The 19997-nt window shown below is 42.4% G+C and overlaps 1 protein-coding gene across 1 annotated transcript in view; it reads right to left on the bottom strand.

Annotated features, from left to right (window-relative positions):
- The window catches only part of PLCB1 (phospholipase C beta 1), an 854775-nt gene that overhangs the window by 165660 nt on the left and 669118 nt on the right, over positions 1 to 19997 (bottom strand). The window contains exons 13-16 of the mRNA XM_068987480.1: positions 13696 to 13780; positions 12217 to 12394; positions 4078 to 4145; positions 1615 to 1711 (exon numbers count right to left, since the gene is read on the bottom strand). Coding sequence (XP_068843581.1) covers positions 1615 to 1711; positions 4078 to 4145; positions 12217 to 12394; positions 13696 to 13780 — 428 coding nt within the window. The remainder of the gene's footprint in view (positions 1 to 1614; positions 1712 to 4077; positions 4146 to 12216; positions 12395 to 13695; positions 13781 to 19997) is intronic.

Genomic DNA, 19997 nt, shown 5'->3' with positions numbered 1-19997 from the left:
ACCTCTTTCCAACTAGAAATCACACTGCTACATATAAAGACATGTCACTTGGAGCTCAGTGATTTAAACCGAGTTACCATCAGGCATTGTTCCCTCTTTGATGCCCATTTTCCAGAATTAAAGCCTCATTTTTCTTCCTAGTCATTCCCACATTCCTCCTTTATCCACCTCTTCACCTTCCCCTAGTTAGTCAACTCTAAAGGAAATGCTTGCTTCTCTTATTTTGGTCCATCAAAATTCTACTTTCATATGACTATTTTAAGCACAGCTGTTAATTAAAATTAAGTCGCTTTAATAGGTTCTTTATAAACTATGTGCAGTGTTCTTTTGAAAAAAGTGAGAAAATGGTGTAAAATACAAGAAGAAAGTACTTGTTTGTAAATCTTTGGATGGTGCTGTTGTTATGAGGTTCTTAAGGGCCTAAATGTACCAGCTCCTTCCCAGTTTGGCTACTTGTCTGGGAGCTTTTGAATCATGAATTAAGCAAACATTTAACAGCCAAAGACAGTCATAGTAATACAAAAATAACAACTTTATAGGATGTTTCATAGCTTGTGGTAAGAAGACTAGTAATTATAACATCAAACAAACTGTTGAAATTTTTATGTCTAAAACCTTATTGAAAGTTAGGCTTCCCTGGTAAGTCAGACAGTAAAGAATCTGCCTGCAATGCAAGAGACCCCAGTTCGATCCCTGGAGAAGGGAATGGCTACCCACTTCACTATTCTTGCCTGGAGAACTCACTGAACAGAGGAGCCCAGTGGACTACAGTCCATGGGGTCGCAAAAAGAGTCAGATACGACTGAGCACTTTGATAAAAGGGCTCCTTTCTCTTGCATCCAGTATGGATGGGTTGTCGGATGAAGTAAAACATCAAGTGATGTGAAGTTAATTATATATTCCCCTAAGTATATAAAACATAGGCTGAACAAATGAAATGTGGGTCAATTGATTTGGTTCCATTTCTATTTATCAGGATCGATCAAGTCTCTGCTTCCTTTTAAAGGATGGCTAAATAGTTTATTTCAACACTGTCATTTATACAATTGCCCTGTGTGGTCACGAATGAAAAACAATGTAAAATCCTCAATTAACTGTACTCTGATCAGGTATCTTTTAGATAATCATGTACAGCCTGTAGGTCTATAAAGAATTTGGGGAAAATATCATGGAATATGTTCTTATATGGTTATATAGATATATACAATACATATAAATATATACTTATGTATATCTGGGGCTTCCCAGGTGGCCTTACTGGTAAAGAACCTGCCTGCCAATGCAGGAGACTTAAGAGACTCTGGTTTTATCCCTGGGTTGGAAAGATCGCCTGGAGAAGGGCACGACAACCCATTCCAGTATTCTTGCCTGGAGAATCTCATGGACAAAAGAGCCTGGTGGGCTATAGTCCATAGGGTCTCAAAAAGTTGGACACGATGAAGCTACTTACCATGTATGTTTATTCAGATATATAAAAATCAGATAGTAAAGACACACATATATTAAAAACTTCATAGAATAGTTCTAATAAGGGTGATATTTTTTTGGTCTAATTATCCTGTGGGTATAATATACTCATTATACACTAGGGGTTTTTCTCCAGGGCAAACTTACTTTTTGAAATTTCAAATGACTCGAACTTGACTGGCTGGATATAGTTCACCAGATTAGACATCTCTTCTGTAGCCATGGCCTCGCTCCCTGCGGTCCCCTGGAAGCAGGAGTAAAAGCAATGTTCCCAGGGTCAGCATTATGTTAGTGAGGGTTGTTTTCCCACGGCAATGATCAAATGACCCATGAGGGCAGAAAAGGATCACTCCTTTTCTGAAAACAGTTATTGCCAACAGAAAATGGATCAGAGGAGAAAGGAAAAGCAGCACCTCGCATTACACGGTGAGGGGTGGGAGGAGGAAGGTCTCTGGGTGGCTCCCCGAGCACCCAGTGCCAGCAGCGTCAGGACCACCTGAAAGCTCACAGGAGAGCAGGCTCCCAACCCTCCTGAACCAGGATCTGTAATGTACTAAGGTGACCCAACGCACAGCAAAGTCGAAGAAGCCTCGAGCTGTGTCCCATCTGTCAAAACAGGGAGTCTGCAGGTGATGTCTGAAGTTAATATATCCAGAATTCATTGGACAAGACATGCCGGGGGGTCACGGTGCCTGTGCCTCGCAACTACTGAAGCCTGCTCACTCTGGAGCTCCTGGATTGCAACTAGAAAGTCTGTGTGCTGCCAGGGAACAGTACCTCTGACACAACCAAGATCCTGTAGGCCACAACTAAGACCTGACACAGCCAGGTAAATCAATAAAATAGTTAAAAAAGAAGTCATCATACAATACGAAAATGAGCATGTAGGTGACCACTGGATGAATGGAAAATTGCTATTGAAAAGGGTCGCCAGTGAAAGTGGGTTGGGGTGGACAAACAAATACTGCTTTTCTTTAGAACCTTTCCGCTCGGCCTCCCTTCCTAGCTCCTGGGCGCCGATTAAGCAAGCAGCACAATGCATCTTTCCCGCTGGCTCAGTGGTAAAGAATCCGGCTGCAGTGTGGGAGAAGACAGGTTCAATCCCTGGGTTGGGAAGATCCCTTGGAGAAGGAAATGGCAACCCATTCCAGTATTCTTGCCTGGGAAATCCCATGGACAGAAGAGCCTGGTGGGGCCACAAAGAGTCAGACACGACTTAGCGACTAAACAACAATACATAGAAGGTCAGGAGCTCAGGTTCTAGAGCCATTCTGGGGCAAGTTACTTAACTGCTCTGTGCCTCAGTTTGCTCACCTATAAAATTAGGAAAAAATTAGTCTCAATAACAAATAGAGTTCTTGTGATTATTAAGTGTGTTAACTTATGTGAAAGAGCTCAGAAGAGTACCTGGCATATTAAAGCCTCATGTTACTTTAGCTAATATTAGCTATTATATAAATACCACTTTGATGAAGCTTTTTATAAAGAAGAAAGCCTACAGTGAAGTACTGCTATGGGCAGACCTTTGTAGGCTGATTTAACACTTTCTCCCACTTTTAGAAGGCAGAATATAAGGGAGACAAGGTTTCTTTTGAAAACTTCTGTAGCAAGATTAAGATTAAATGTTAATTAGGAAATATCCATTATAAATGGTTATCCAATTAGTAACGTAGTTTTAAAATGATCAAAAGTTACTGAAAAAAGTCTACACAATTGAAATAATTCTCAGGAAAAGCTACTTTGTAATAGTTTTTCTTCTGAGTATTAAGTTGAAATTTAGTGGGGAAAATATAATTAAGACTTTAGACTACATTAAAGGAAATAATTATAAGAGGAAGAACTCTATGTCAGAACAGCTTATTATTTGTTATTTATCTTTATTAATTAAATTGTAAAGATACAATTACTGAGGCATACTTTTCAATATATTTGAAAGCAGATTCGGTATACATTTTTTGAACAGGACTCCTGCTAAATGTTTTAAAATGTCAATTGACCTATCCTTGATTTTCTTCTAGAGTCTGTGTAATTAATGTTTCTGAGTTACTTGGGGAATCTTGAACTTCTAAATATTAAATATACATAAATATTCGGTAGAAATCTCTGGTGGTTCCAAAATTATAAGAATGGGGAATTCCATGAAGGTCCAGGGGTTAGACCCCAGGCTTCCTCTGTTGGGGCTTGGATTCAATCCTTGGTCAGGAAACTAAGATCCTACAAGCCAGGCAGCCAAACAAAGGTCAAAATCATCACGAGGAAATTAATGTCAAGTTTACAAACATTTTTCCAAACCTCATGTCTTCTCTGGACTTTGCACCATGACATCCATTTAACTGCCTCAAAAACTGAAGTGGGAAGATGGAGGTCACAAATTTTGAACTCATCCTCAAGATACTATATTTGATGAAAGACAGCCTCAGCAAAACTGTTCCTTAGAGAGAACTTTGCTTAACATAATACTTGGTTTAGTGATCAATTTTGCATTTTCAGTTTTAAACTATTTTTACCACTAGATGGCAGAAGGTGACCAGAACTACATTCAGAGCGAGCGGACTGGAATGGCAAGTTGGTGAAAAATCTCTGACCAGAAGTCAAGCCCTAGAAACCTACCTCATCCATTGAAGACTTTTTACAGTCATCATCATCGTCATCATCGTCACTCTCTGTATCAGCTTCTCCTGCCAAATTTTAATAACAGATCATGAAGTAAACAAGCAATTACAGGTTTGAAGCACATGTGACATGTGTATTTACCAAACATTTCCTTGAAAGTTGGCCTGTCACTAAAATTATCCTTTTGGATATTTAAATTTTATTAATTGTAAAGCATTATACTGGGCTTGAATTTTTTTTCTAAATTTGATGTGTGAAATTTCCAAACTCTATAAAAGATGCTTGTCTTAGCATTTTTATCTATGTTTTGCAAAGCATATGGCATCTTTCACAGTTAGCTCTCTCTAGTACACATATCCTATCTTGATGTATACATCCTCTTTCAGGGTCTCTATGACCTAAAACAGATAAACAATTACTTTTCCATCTTTCCCTTTTCTTCTCAGCCCTAACTCTTCATGTGATTCTTGGCCCATGCTCAGTGACCTTGGCCAGAGAGGACCTCATGGAAGTGGAAGTAGAGGACAAGAGACGGGACAGGAACAGGGGCTATAGCAGCAACCTGACTCTCCAGAACTGTATCCTGTGATTTGCCTGCAGGCTTATTTGATGGAGGCATTGTTGTCTAAGGGCTTCCCAGGTGGCACTAGTGGTAAAGAACCTGCCTGCCAATGCAGGAGACGTGAGATGCAGGTTTGATCCCTCGGGTGGGAAGATCCCTGGAGGAGGGCATGGCAACCGACTCTAGTATTCTTGCCTGGAGGATCCCACGGCCAGCGGAACCTGGCGGGCTACAGTCCATGGGGTTGCAAGGAGTCGGACATGACAGAATCAACTTAGCAGGCACACAGGCATGAACTGTTGTCTAAACAGCACATGTATCCTTACAAATGGCATATTCTATTTAAAAGGGCAGAATAAAATGGGTGAAGCTTAAATAATTATGTATGGGAATCTCCCTCAATCAGATCTCATGCAGTTTCATATTTAGCCAATATGCTGGCATTTCAGTAGATTGTTTTTCTCTCCAAAGTTTAGGTGGATGTTTACATCCTTAATCATCATTACATACTTAAAGAGTCATATTGGCATGCAGCATTCTGTTCTTCACAGCTCTGGGATTCAGTTAGACCCAGTGATATCAGTTACATAACAAGATTTTCAAGTAAAAAGTAACAAAAAGCATACTTCTAAATTGTTTGATTTGACTTCGTTTCCAGACAGTGCAATAGCATAATAAACCCAGTAGATGGCAACCTTGGCTCAACAACGAGGCAGCTTACACGGGCTAATACCTCCCCTTCCTGCCATCTATAAATTAACTCCCCTGCTCGGGCTCTGTAAACGGCACTGCCACTGCCTCCAAGAAGCTTATTAATGTTTTCATTTGGCTGACAACGAGAGCAGTAGGCAAAGTATTCATGAAATAATCTTTAGAGGAAAAAGTTGTCTGGGACCAACATGGTTTATTATTTATGGCTTGTTTGTTAAAGAAAGCCACATATAACTTTTATGAAGCTAATATTGTGTTAGTTAATAAGGGTGAATCAATCCCACTTTGAATAGAAAACACTGCTTATTCTATAGAGATACATTCTTTTAAGAGGTCGATGCAAAATTTCTTAGAGTCAAATTTATTGTCTCAAGTTTTGTTAACCACTTTTTTTTTTTAATTAAAGAGGAGGTTCTTTTATTGAGTAATTTAAGGTGCTTCATGGTACAACACACCAGAATTTCAAATAATCATGCCATTCTCTGCTCTATGTGGGAAAGAAAGAATTTGTCATCCTTTACTCTATGAGCAGGGACGTGGTTTCTCCCTTAGATTTTGGAGGGAACTTGAAGAAATCCTGTTGCATACTATTAATAATAATAAATTATTCTAGTTCTTTAAACAAGTGTACAGGCAAAGGGCTGGATCTCTTGGGGGAAGATCTCACCAATAGGTGCTAAGAAAAGTAGATTAGCTTTTGTATAAGAAATATTCCGTTTTTCAAGTTACTTGATTTCCCAATACTGAGCACATCAACAAGCCAAATGGCAAATTAGTAGCGGTCTTTATTCAGGAGCCTACTTACATATATAAATGTCAAAAAATTTCCATCACGATAAATAAATATTGCACAACAGAGAACTGAGCTAGTTTAGGAAATCCACTGAATTACTAACAGATTGGGGCTCTTTCTCTGAATTAAGCAATAACGTTCATCGCCTATAAAAATCATCATTTGTCTTACGCATCCAGTTAATAAGAGGGAGAGAACTGGCGAAGGCAGATGGTAAAACAACAAGCTCCCACACACAAGGGAAGACTTGGTTTACTCGGTTTACTCAAGGGATAGAATTGTGCTGGGAAATCGGTGGCCTGTCACTGACTTGCTTTCCAAAACTTCAAAAAGAACATTCTCACTGAGAATAGAAGTTATTTTTGAAAAAAGAATCAGAATTGTGTAGTTATGTTTTAAACGCACTTTTAAAAACTACCAAAAAAATCTTTCTAGGAATTACATAATATCTGTGGACAAGGATTTTAATGTAAACAATAAAAGTAATTGGTAACTATGATGGAAAAATAGAAGAAAAGATAAATCAGGCTCTTGATGAACCTTTTTTTTTCTGATTTACCTAGAGTTTCTATTTTAATTTTTTAATTTTATTTTTAAATCTTTTAATTGACATATGATAGATATACAGAGAAGTATGCATGCCACATGTGTACAGCAATGGTACCCAGATCAGCAAACAAAATATAACCAGTGTTCAGAAGCCTCCTTGGGTCCCTTCCAGTCACCTTGTCACCAGGAGTCACCCTCTCTTGACCTCTACAAGTCCTGGTTAGTTCTGGCATTTTTGTACTTTATATAAATGGGATCAGACAGTGGATACTTACTTTTGCATTTGACTTCTTTTCCTTAACATTATATTTCTAAATGAGAGTCATCTATGTTGTTGTGTGCACTGAAGACTGCTACACATTATTCCATGAGGTGAATATTGCACAATTTATCTGTTGATGTGCTATTCTGAATAGTGCTGCTTTAAGCAGTTCTTGCCCATACTTCTTGGTGAATATCTCCATGCACTTCTGTTGGCTATATACCTAGGAATAGAATTCTCCGGGGTACAGGGGCTTCATATGCATCTGTTCAGCTTAGCTTCTGTAGATGCTGCCAAATACTTTTCCAAAGCCACTGTCCCAATGTTAGCTAATTTTTTATTGAAGAACTTTCTAGATTCAGGCTTAAAGTTTTCTTCACATATTCAGCCTCCAATCAGGAGATGTTCATAATGCCATCATGTCAGATCTTTTCAGACTGCCAAGATACTGACTAGAACTGGAAAAGAACTTAGACTAAATGACAAATAATTCAAAGGAAATGGGTGACCACTTTGAATTCTTTTATAATCAATCACAAAAGTCTATTTCAACTTAAATCTAATATGAAAATAAATGATACTAAACATCATTTCGGATGCAGGGTAGCTCCTCCCGGCCGCCGCCCCTGACTTCGGATGTGGAGTAGTTCCTCTCGGCTGTTCCTGCGCCGTCGCAGCCTGACACTCTCGGCTGCTGCCCCTGACCTCGGACGCTGGGTAGCTCCTCCCGGCCACTGCCTCTTGGGCATGAGGTCCTCCTGGCTTCTGCCCCTGGCCTCGGATGTGCGGTAGCTCCTCTCGGCCAAGCTAGGTGCGCCGATGTAGCTGCCCGTGCTATGTGTGCCGTCGCAGCCGCCGGGTGCCCCTCACGTCTGAGGTGAGGGGCGGCAGTCGGGAGGAGCTACCCCATGTCCGAGGTCAGGGGCGGTGGTCGAGAGTGCCAGGCTGCGACAGCGCAGGAGCAGCCGAGAAGAGCTACCCTATGTCCGAGGCCGGGGTGGTGGCCAGAAGGAGCTACCCCACACCCAAGGCCAGGGGCAGAAGCCGGGAGGAGCAACCCCACATCCAAGGAGTGGTGGCTGCGCAGGCGCAGGAGGGCCCAGGAGCTATTCCAGGTTCAAGGTCAGGAGGGGCGGTGGTAAGGAGATACCCCTTGTCCAAGGTAAGGAGCAGCATCTGCGCTTTGCTGGAGCAGCCGAGAAGAGATACCCCCACATCCAAGGTATGAGAAATCCAAGTAAGACGGTAGATGTTGCAAGAGGGCATCAGAGGGGAAACACACGGAAACTATAATCACAGAAAAGTAGTCAATCTAATCACACTAGGACTACAGCCTTGTCTAACTCAAACTTAGCCATGCCTGGGGGGCCACCAAAGATGGGCGGGTCATGGTGGAGAGGTCTGACACAGTGTGGTCCACTGGAGAAGGGAATGGCAAACCACTTCAGTACTCTTGCCTTGAGAACCCCATGAACAATATGAAAAGGCAAAATGATAGGATACTGAAAGAGGAAATCCCCAGGTCAGTAGGTGCCCAATATGCTACTGGAGATCAGTGGAGAAATAACTCCAGATGGAGCCAAAGCAAAAACAATACCGAATTGTGGATGTGACTGGTGATAGATGCAAGGTCCAATGCTGTAAAGAGCAATGTTGCATAGGAACCTGGAATGTCAGGTCCATGAATCAAGGCAAATTGGAAGTGGTCATCAGGAGATGGCAAGAGTAAACATTGACATTCTAGGAATCAGTGAACTAAAATGGACTGGAATGGGTGAATTTAACTCAGATGACCATTATATCTACTACTGCGGGCAGGAATCCCTTAGAAGAAATGGAGTAGCCATCAGGGTCAACAAAAGAGTCCAAAATGCAGTACTTGGATGCAATCTCAAAAACGACAGAATGATCTCTGTTCATCTCCAAGGCAAACCATTCAATGTCACAGTAATCCAAGTCTACACCGCAACCAGTAATGCTGAAGAAGCTGAAGTTGAACGGTTCTATGAAGACCTACAAGACCTTTTAGAACTAACATCCTAAAAAGATGTCCTTTTCATTATAGGGCACTGGAATGCAAAAGTAGGAAGTCAAGAAACACTCGGAGTAATAGACAAATGTGGCCTTGGAGTACAGAATGAAGCAGGGCAAAGACTAATAGAGTTTTGCCAAGAAAATGCACTGGTCATAGCAAACACCCTCTTCCAACAACACAAGAAAAGACTCTACACATGGACATCATCAGATGGTCAACACCAAAATCAGACTGATCATATTCTTTGCAGCCAAAGGTGGATAAGCTCTATACAGTCAACAAAAACAAGACCAGGAGCTGACTGTGGCTCAGATCATGAACTCCTTATTGCCAAATTCAGACTTAAATTGAAGAAAGTAGGGAAAACCACTAGCCCATTCAAGTATGACCTAAATCATATCCCTTCTAATTATACAGTGGAAGTGAGAAATAGATTTAAGGGACTAGATCTGATAGATAGAATGCCTGATGAACTATGGATGGAGGTTCATGACATTGTATAGGAGACAGGGATCAAGACCATCTCCATGGAAAATAAATGAAAAAAAGCAAAATGGCTGTCTGAGGAGGCCTTACAAATAGCTGTGAAAAGAAGAGAGGTGAAAAGCAAAGAAGAGAAGGAAAGAATAAGCATCTGAATGCAGAGTTCCAAAGAATAGCAAGAAGAGATAAGAAAGCCCTCCTCAGCGATCAATGGAAAGAAATAGAGGAAAACAACAGAATGGGAAAGACTAGAGATCTCTTCAAGAAAATTAGAGGTACCAAGGGAACATTTCATGCAAAGATGGGCTCGATAAAGGACAGAAATGGTATGGACCTAACAGAAGCAGAAGATATTAAGAAGAGGTGCCAGGAATACACAGAAGAACTGTACAAAAAAGATCTTCATGACCAAGATAATTACGATGGTGTGATCACACACCTAGAGCCAGACATCCTGGAATGTGAAGTCAAGTGGGCCTTAGAAAGCATCACTACGAACAAAGCTAGTGGAGGTGATGGGATTCCAGCTGAGCTATTTCAAATCCTGAAAGATGATGCTGTGAAAGTGCTGCACTCAATATGCCAGCACATTTGGAAAACTCAGCAGTGGCCACAGAACTGGAAAGTCAGTTTTCATTCCAATCCCAGAGAAAGGCAATGCCAAAGAATGCTCAAACCACGGCATAACTGCACTCATCTCACATGCTAGTAAAGTAATGCTCAAAATTCTCCAAGCCAGACTTCAGCAATACGTGAACCGTGAACTTTCAGATGTTCAAGCTGGTTTTAGAAAAGGCAGAGGAACCAGAGATCAAATTGCCAACATCCGCTGGATCATTGAAAAAGCAAGAGAGTTCCAGAAAAAATCCATTTATGCTTTATTGACTATGCCAAAGCCTTTAACTGTGTGGATCATAATAAACTGTGGAAAATTCTGAGGGAAATGGGAATACCAGATTACCTGACTTGCCTCTTGAGAAACCTATATGCAGGTCAGGAAGCAACAGTTAGAACTGGACATGGAACAACAGACTGGTTCCAAATAGGAAAAGGAGTACGTCAAGGCTCTGTATTGTCACCCCACTTATTTACCTTCTATGCAGAGTACATCATGAGAAACGCTGGACTGGAAGAAGCACAAACTAGAATCAAGATTGCCAGGAGAAATATCAATAACCTCAGATATGCAGATGACATCACCCTTATGGCAGAAAGTGAAGAGGAAGGAACTAAAAAGCCTCTTGATGAAAGTGAAAGAGGAGAGTGAAAAAGTTGGCTTAAAGCTCAACATTCAGAAAACGAAGATCACTGCATCTGATCCCATCACTTCATGGGGAATAGATGGGGAAACAGTGGAAACAGTGTCAGACTTTATCTTTTTGGGCTCCAAAATCACTGCAGATGGTGATTGCAGCCATGAAATTAAAAGACGCCTACTCCTTGGAAGAAAAGTTATGACCAACCTAGATAGTATATTCAAAAGCAGAGACATTACTTTGTCAACAAAGGTCCGTCTAGTTCAGGCTATGGTTTTTCCAGTGGTCATGTATGGATGTGAGAGTTGGACTGTGAAGAAAGCTGAGCACCGAAGAACTGATGCTTTTGAACTGTGGTGTTGGAGAAGACTCTTCAGAATCCTTTGGACTGCAAGGAGATCCAACCAGTCCATTCTGAAGGAGATCAGCCCTGGGATTTCTTTGGAAGGAATGATGCTAAAGCTGAAACTCCAGTACTTTGGTCACCTCATGCAAAGTGTTGACTCATTGGAAAAGACTGCCACTGGGGGGGATTGGGGGCAGGAGGAAAAGGGAACGACAGAGGATGAGATGGCTGGATGGCATCACTGACTCAATGGACGTGAGTCTGAGTGAACTCCAGGAGTTGGTGATGGACAGGGAGGCCTGGCTTGCTGTGATTCTTGGGTTCACAAAGAGTCGGACACAACTGAGCGACTGAACTGAACTGAAACATCATCTAGTAGCTCTGGTATATAATTCAAGTAACTTACCATTTACATTTTAAAAGAGTTCTGGAAAATATGGATGAACTTAATGACTCAGAACTCTTCAACAATGAGAATGCATTTGGTGAACATCTTGGGTCCAGATCTGCTGTTAATGTCAAGGGATCAATGTCCTGAGAAGCTTAAAATCACCTGGCTCCTCCAGAGATTATTTGGCTTATATGGCGACCTCCCCAAAATGTCCATGTCTTGTGAACATCTCCTGTGTCCTGTGAATACATGGCACAGGAGACTTTGCAGATGAGATTAAGTTAAGGACCTTGAAGTGGGAGAGATTTCTCTGGACTATCTGGAAAGGTCCAACGTAATGACGTGAGTTCTTAAAAGCAGAGGACCTTTCCAACTGTTGTTGGTGACAGAAGAAGTGAAATGGGACCTTGCTGGCTTTGAACTTGGAGGAAGGGGGCCATGAGCCAATGGATGTGGGTTGCCTCTAGGAGCTGAAAGTGCAAGGAATGATTCCCTCAAGCTCCAGAAAGAGAAGCAGCCCTGCTGATGCCTGGAATTTAGCCTGGTGAGGTCACATGGGCCTCTGCCTTGCAGAACTGGGGGCTCATATTTGTGCAGTTTTAAACCACCAGCTTTAAAACAGAAATAGAAAACAAACACCGTTTACTGTGCCCAGGTGGAAATGTTAAAAGTCCTTCTAAGTTCCTTCCAGAGCAGCCGTTCTTAAACCCACACATAACAGAGGAATAAGAGTCTACCAGCCCCTCACCGGCTCCTGGGGACGAGGGCTCAAACACACTGGAGGAGTCGCTGTACGTGTTGGATGCTTGTTCTGAGAGCTTCTTCTTGCCACTTCCTTCTGACGACTTGTGTGATTTCTTCTTATTTTTCACCAAAATTTTGTACATTAAATCCATAGGACTTGGAAGGGGAACTCCAGATTCCAACTAACAGAAAGAAAAACACATTCTTTAGAAACACTGACCTTTCCTTTCAGATTCTATCCCCAAACCCAAGGACTGCATTAGATACCACAAGCTTCTAGACTGTTCTTTACTACCTTCAACACAGCTCATTAAAGTATCTTAATGTAGGGGCTGGTTCATAGCTCTTCCTTTTTTCACATTAAAGGTATATTTTAAATACTGTACCCTTTATTTTTCCACCAGAAGTATGCATGAATACAGTCATAGACATGTATTGGGTGATTTGGCCTGCTAACCTAAAGTTTCATGAGTTTTCTGTTGGGCCCTATGAATCCAACCATCTTGATTTAGAACAGATTGGAAGGCCTTGGCTTGGATTATCAAAGGATAGAAACTTGTCACAGTGTGATTCCTGCCAGGAAGATGGCAAAGACAGGCAGGAGCTTCTGGGAAAGTCTTCAGAATCGACTTTTCAGATGATGCAATTTAAAAGCAGCAAAGTCCCCATCCTGGCAGGAGACTGTAAAGTGGCACATCTTCTTGGCCTCAGCAGAAGTGGACTGGGTGGCCTCAGATTTACCCACTGCCCTGAGATTCAAGCTGTTTGCAAGCCTTCTTTCTAGTGTATTCAGCTTGTATATCTAATGGGAAAACTCAGTTTCCCATGATAAGGATATTATATATTTTATCAGAGAGCATGTGTGCAAGTCTCAAGACAGGTTATTTTTAGACAGTCTATGGGCTCTTGTAAGCGGGTCCTCAATTCTTCACTTGCAACCAGTCTGAGGACTGGTGTGAGAACAGGAGAGACGGGTGGAGACTGGGGCAGGGGCTGAGGAGGGAAGAGGCTATGAGACCATCTTTCTGCTGCTTTCCTTCCCAAAGCAGGGAGCGACAGCTACAGGGCGGCCTGGATTGTGCGGGGCATATGCAGGAAAGAGAAGCGTGGCCAGCAGGGACAGGCTGGAATGTTCCCGCACCGCCTTCAACGTCCTGTTTTCCTGGCCCGAGTCTTTCAGAGGTGAGGTTCCTGGACGTGCTCAGAGCCTGTGCCCCGGGGCTCCCTCTGTGGGCGGATGCTGTGGTGGGGATTCGACAGCCCCGGCTGGCTCCCGAGGGGCAGGGAGCGGAGGAGGGTGAGGGCGGAGGAGGAATCAGATGGCGATTTGCCCCCTCAGGGGCTCCCCGCCAGCCTCCTGAGGGCTCACGGTCAACTGCGTGACTCACACCAAGAGACAGACACACGGAGCGGGCTAAGGGAGCCCCGCTAACCGGGTCATAGGGAGGCGTGCGCCCCTGCGGGATGGGCTCAGAACACTTACCGGGTACTTGTCCAGCGGCTCCATGAGGAGGGCGTCGCCGAAGATGAGTCTGCAGTACTCTGCCATCTTGGCCTGCTGCTTCGGCCTGAGGGGAGAGATGCGGAAGCGGGCGGGTGATGCAAGAGAGCCTCAGCAGGGCTGCACCGTACAGGACACAGACAGACGGCGTTCCTCCCCTTTCATCTTTCTAAATTCCTGCTTGCAGTTCCCACTTGTGTGGATGTGAATGCCACAGGCAGGTGGAGAGAGGAGGCTCTTCCACCGAGGACACAGATGGAGGGGACAGCAGGTCACCGGCCTATCCCTGGATGCTTGAATGTCCCAGGGTTAGAGACTCAGTCCCTTTTGGTTAATTTCCCAATTCTAAGTCAAATGCCAGATACTTGGGGGTAGAACTCATTCATGACTCTGTGAATTTTTGGGTGAGATTTGTCTAACAGACAGAGCTGCACTGCAAAGAAGTATTTACAAGCAGGTGAAGAAACAGGAGAGGGAAGAAGGTGGACAGAGAGAAAGAGAGAATCTAAAAATGCAGAAGCGAAAAGGCTGACAGGCAGAAGTGTGTCAGCTTGGGAAAGGGCACTGAAGGAAAGACAAGTGAAGCAGGCATCTTGGGGAAGGGTGTCTGCAGCCCTTTTGTGCATAAGAGGGGTGCAAAGGTGGTGTCAGCCTAATGAGATGCCAGGGGAACTCGATCTGATGGGAAAAGGCTGGAGCTGAGTTGGTGGAGCTGAGTTCCAGGCTCTCAACCTCTCAGGATCTATAAAAAGTAGAGGAAAATAATTGTTCTTGGAAAGGGGCAGAGGATGCTGAGGAGATGAAGTGAAGTAATAGATGCAAACACCTTTGAAGTGGAAGATGATCCCAGTGCTGCAAGGAAGCCTCTGCCAGCTAGACAGGAGGAATGAGAGCCTGCTCATATATAAACAGAGTTGATACGAGGGAACAGCCGTAATCTTTCAAAACTGCTTCCCTTGACCTTTTAAAAAGCCATTCTCATTCTGTAGGATGTTAAATATCATTATAAAGGTATCCAATTCCATCAGGTTTTATGGACTGTGATTTTGATCTATAGGCTGTTGGATTCGATTTCCAATAGTTGTCTCTACTTGCTGCAATGTTAATACATATTAGCAGAACTGGGGCTGTAGTAAGAATAAGTAAGTGATAAAACTTCTTTACTACAGTTCAAGTTGATTAACAAATGTAATTCTAATTTTTATTCCTTTTACCATGACTATTATACCTGGATCATGGACCGTGCTTTTTCCAGAAGGGGGATGTTTTGGGGGTTCAAATCATATTGCAATGGATCCATAGGGAAAGCACTCTTCATATCCCCTTTCTAAAAAACATATACTTAGAGGAGATGTCAAATGAGTTCTCTGGGCTTCACATTCAAACCCAAGTTCACTACCTTCTTGAACTGCAAGGGGAGGCAAAGCAGAGCTTCACAGAACTTGCAAAACTCTACACGACAGCTCCCAAATTCTCATGACACCCGTTTTGACCAGTTGGATTTATCCTGTGCGACTCATGCAGCCTTTGGAATATCCTTCAATTCTCCCAGCAGTATCACTGATGGAGGAAACCCTGCCAACTGAAGAACTGATCCTAAAAGCACTGAGAGTGGTTGTTAAAGGATAATGTGTTATAGCTGAGGGACAAGCAGAAGTGGCTGATTTGGCAGAGTGTCCCTGGGCATTCACAGTTCAGACATCTTTGCCCAAAAGACAGCTGGTCCCAGGGCTCCACCAAGCCAGTGGGCTCTGCAGCTGTAGATTAGAAAAGCCCACTGAGCCTGGGCCTACATGTTCCATTCTGCCCCAGGGTTCTCCAGGCAAGTGGAGTGGGTTGCCATCCCCTCTTTCAGTGAACCACAGTTTCTTAGAACTTTTCACTATGACTCGTCCATCTTCGGTGGCCCTTCACTGTGTGGCTCCTAGCTTCACTGAGTTACACAAGCCCCTTCACCATGGCAAGGCTGTGGCCCATGAACAACAACAACAACGTGAATAGCAACAACAACTACTTTCCAGGTTGCACAAAAGAAACTGTCCAACCCTTCCACTTCACTTTCATGGAATGATGCTATTAAATGGAGTTTTTCTGTTCCAAATGTGGTCCACAGATGAGCAGCATCAACAGGGCTTGGAGCTGGTTAGAAAAGGAGATTCAAGGCCTCCTGGGAAGACAGACAAGTTCCATGCTGGAATCTCAGGTTCTGAGTCAGAAAGGAAGGAAAGAAGGGAGCAGGGCTCAGGGGTCTCAAGAGGCCCCCTCTGGAGGATTCTCATATACACTAAAGTTGGTGAACCCATGTGACGGGTGAAGTAACTCACCAGGTTCCTCAAGGATGTTACTTTCCTTGAGGACTCGAACTTGAGAGCCCCAATTTCCTTTGCTCAGAAGCCTGGAGTGAAAAGGAAGGATTTATTCCCTAACACCCCACTTTTGAAATTTCTAGTGGAGCTGTATTCTCACTCTTAGAGGAACTTCAGGGTGATGTTCCCGGTGTCCCTAAACAGGTGGTAGGTAGACTCTGTTCTCTGTCATGCGGTCCCCAAATCAGACCCTGGGGAGGATTTTGCTAAACCAAAATCTTACTCAAGTCCACTAAAGAATCACCTCGGCTTTTAATGCTGCAGGTGTCAGAGCTCTGCCCCAGGCCCCTGATTCACTGAGCTGGTAGTGGGGCCTTGGAACTTGCATTTGTAACAAACTTGCAGGTAATAAACAGCTGGTTAATGAACCTCAGTGTGTAGAGCAGTGCTCTAACACTTCACCAAATCACCTGGGGTCTTAAGAAAATGAAGAGTCCAAGGCAAAGACTGGGGTGGGGCCTGAGAATCTGCATTTCTAACAAGCTCCCTGATCATGTAGATGCTGCTAGTCCATGGATCAACCACACTTTGGAGAGCAAGGATCTGTGTCTGACCTAAACTCTAAAACCTGCTTCACCATGAGCCAAGATGGGGAGAACAAGAGGCAGTGTCCACGGATAAAGGAAAATGTGTTTGAAGATCAAACACACATGCACATCTAGAGGGGACCGAACTAGAACAGAAAGCAAGCTGAACAGAAGAAGCCAGCGGAGAACAAAGCAACTTTAATTGTGGGTCATAATTGCAGAAACAAGACATTACATTTGCCATGAGAGAGCAAAAAAAAAAAAAAAAAAAAAATCCTAAAGCATTTAGAGCATTAACACTGGCTACCAAGGAGATACAGCGAGAGGAAAATATTCACAAATACATTTTGAGCTTCAGGCCACACACCAGACCCATATGGACGTTAAAACATTGGGAAGGAGATCAGTTTTCTGACCAAGGAGCAAGCCCACATCATCCAAGGTGAACTAAACCAACCTCCTTCTCTATATATGAAATATGTAGGAAGGATTTACAGCTGCTGGCAATTAAGGACTTCATCCAAAACCTTACATTCTCTGTGGCTGAACCAGATGTGGTGGTTTCTTCACTTGAGTGTAGTGGAGAATTCTTTTAGTGAAATGCTAGTTTACAAATTAAAAGTAGGTGGCTCATCAGTTAACTGAGACTTATAAAAAAATATTATTCAAAGTCTCACTATACAAATTCAAATACAGGTGTGGAGGTGAAGCTCAGGAATTCTGCATTTTATGGGGCTGTGATATAGCAGGTGGAAGAATATTTGTCAGCTGCTCACTGCAGAGTTCTCCTTGTCACTCATTGATAGATAGTTTCAAATATTAGGAGAGAAAATGAAAAAATTTAGAGGTTTCCTTCTTTTTTTCCAATGTGGGTTTGTTTTGAAGGCATGGCTCAAGTGGGCTGGGACTAGGGTTCTGATTCTGGCATTTTGTATACACAGCACGAAGGAGAAAAAAATAACTGTTGCTAGAGATGGTACATAGGTTTCAGATGTTTTGGGTGTGTGTGTCCTGTGTTGAGTAAGATTCTGTATCTAGTGTATCTAGTTCAGTGGAGGAGAGTGCTATAACTGATGAATGGTATCCACCACTGGTTTGTTCAGCAATGAGGTGGGATGGCCCATGAGTCAAGCATAACATTTTACCGGCAAAGGGGAAGCTTGTCAATGTTCTTTGGGTGTGTGACAGTCCTCCCAGGAAAGAACTGTAACTGAATGATGTTGATATGTGTGTGAGGCTCAAGGACAATGGAAACAGGAAGCAAAAAACTTCCTCCCACAATAGAATTCAGCATCTCAGGATTTCACTGCCATTCTATCATCTCAGTGGTTTGGGATCAATATCATAGCATCCTAGGAAGACCATTTTCCTGATTTCTTTTGTTATTCATGCATTATTAATGAACTTTTAACAGCTCAATTTCTCATTTTTTTTTCAACCTGAAAGGGCTGTATTAGGGGACAATCTTTTTTATTTTATGTCCACTGTAGATTTAGTTTTCATGCTCAGTTTGGCTCTCTGTATGATTGGGGTTGAAGACTAAAAAAATATGCTGTGGTTAAGGTCATGAGCCACAAAAACATGACCACTTGCAGGCTGTTGCCTTGTGGGATGCTCTGCTTGACTTTATTCATGTTTGGAATGCTCATGATCCTTTGGTTTAGGCTTGGGGGTGGTATTGCTTAAACAGATGAGTTTTGAAGCCACATTAGCCAAATTTAAATCTCCACTCTCATATTTTAGCTGCATGACCTTGGGCAAAGTACTCACCCTTTTTGGGATTCAGTTTCATCACTTGTAAAATATGGATAATGATAAAAATATTTATTTCTAGGAGCACCTGGGTTTGTGGTGAGGTTACATGAACTAAGGCTTGGAACCTTGCTTGGCACATAATATATAGTCAACAAACATTAGCTGTTGTTTAGTTTGTGGTGCTGGTGGTTGTTGATGCCTCTCTGGCTACATGGTAAAGTCCAATGACACTCAAGGGTGGACACTCAAGGTTATGACACTCAAGGATGATACAAAAATTTTTCATTTTGTCTAATTTATATAGAAATGTTTCTTGAAGCAAATGAGTGCACTAGACTTGGAGATATTTCTGCAAAAAGAAATGACATGTCAGTCTTTCCAGGAAGTACGGTTCTTGAAAAAAAGGTGCTAAGGCATTGTTAGAGCCCAATTACAAACAGATGGGCTGAGATGAGGAAAGTCACATGCACATCAGAGTTGTCACAGCAAGTGAAGTACTAAATACAGCAACTAAAGAGGTTCTCCTTTCATTAGAAAAGAAATTGCAATGAAACAGAATAAATGCTTTTCTCTTCAGTTGCCCCTCAGGAGTGCAGGAGTGCTAGAAAAACTATGTGCCAAATGATTACATTATTCTCTGGATGGTTGTTTCCTAATGAAATAGAGTCATGAGCTGGTAAATGTAGTATGGCTTCCCCGAGGGCAAACTAGAAATACAAATAATTATAATTTGGTTACTTCTAAATAAGGTCTCTCTCCACGTATATGTAAACAAATGATTTAACTATTTTGAAATTGCTCAAGCTGAAATTTGGTCACTACCTAACTGGTTCTTTAAGGTTTAGTGAATTCTTTAAGAATTAGTGAATTGAAGCCTGTGTTGCAAGTTAGTTGGACAAAGGGAATCAGTGGCCTGGAAAAGATTTTCTACTGAAAGGAGGATAAAAAGGGATCTAAGAAATCTGTGGGCCAACTTGGGATAGGTGTTGTAGGCTTTTAGTGGAGAAAACTGGCTTAGGTGGCAGCTTAGATGTTTGAATGAAACAGAGAGCTTCCCAAACGCTCCTGTGAGCAGTGATGGTCAGTACCTGTGACCATAGTGTCTGACTAGTCTTCAGACATTAATGCCAGAGACTAGAATTTTAGTTTCTTGAATTTTGACTCAATGTAGATGAGAATCTTTCATGTTGAAGCTCTTTAGATTGAGTAACTGTATGATAAATTAATATGTACATATCTGATGTAAATATGCCTAACTCTGATCCTTTGCCTTAAAATGAATGAAAGAGGAAAGTAAAAATTACCTATTTTTTATGTGGCTCAGCAAAAAACTGATGTTGTTTTGAAATAAAATACAAATATTAACAAATGGGAAACCAACAAAAATAGGAAGGAGGAAGAATTTGGTGGTCTGAGTTCTGTGTAAGTACAAAGTGGCAAAATGTAATTAATATTTTAAACTCACCCTCCATCAGCTCTAGTGTGTACAGAACCAGCCATTTTAGGGTGGCAAAACTGACTATAAATTTGCACACAGTACCACTCCAGTACTCTTGCCTGGAAAATCCCATGGACAGAGGAGCCTGGTAGGCTGTGGTCCATGGGGTCGTGAAGAGTCGGACACAACTGAGCGACT

The sequence above is a fragment of the Capricornis sumatraensis genome, chromosome 15, assembly GCF_032405125.1.
Source record: "Capricornis sumatraensis isolate serow.1 chromosome 15, serow.2, whole genome shotgun sequence".
Taxonomy (NCBI): domain Eukaryota; kingdom Metazoa; phylum Chordata; class Mammalia; order Artiodactyla; family Bovidae; genus Capricornis; species Capricornis sumatraensis.
Note: the sequence above shows the minus strand (reverse complement) of the source record. Positions and strands in the feature narration are given on the sequence as shown.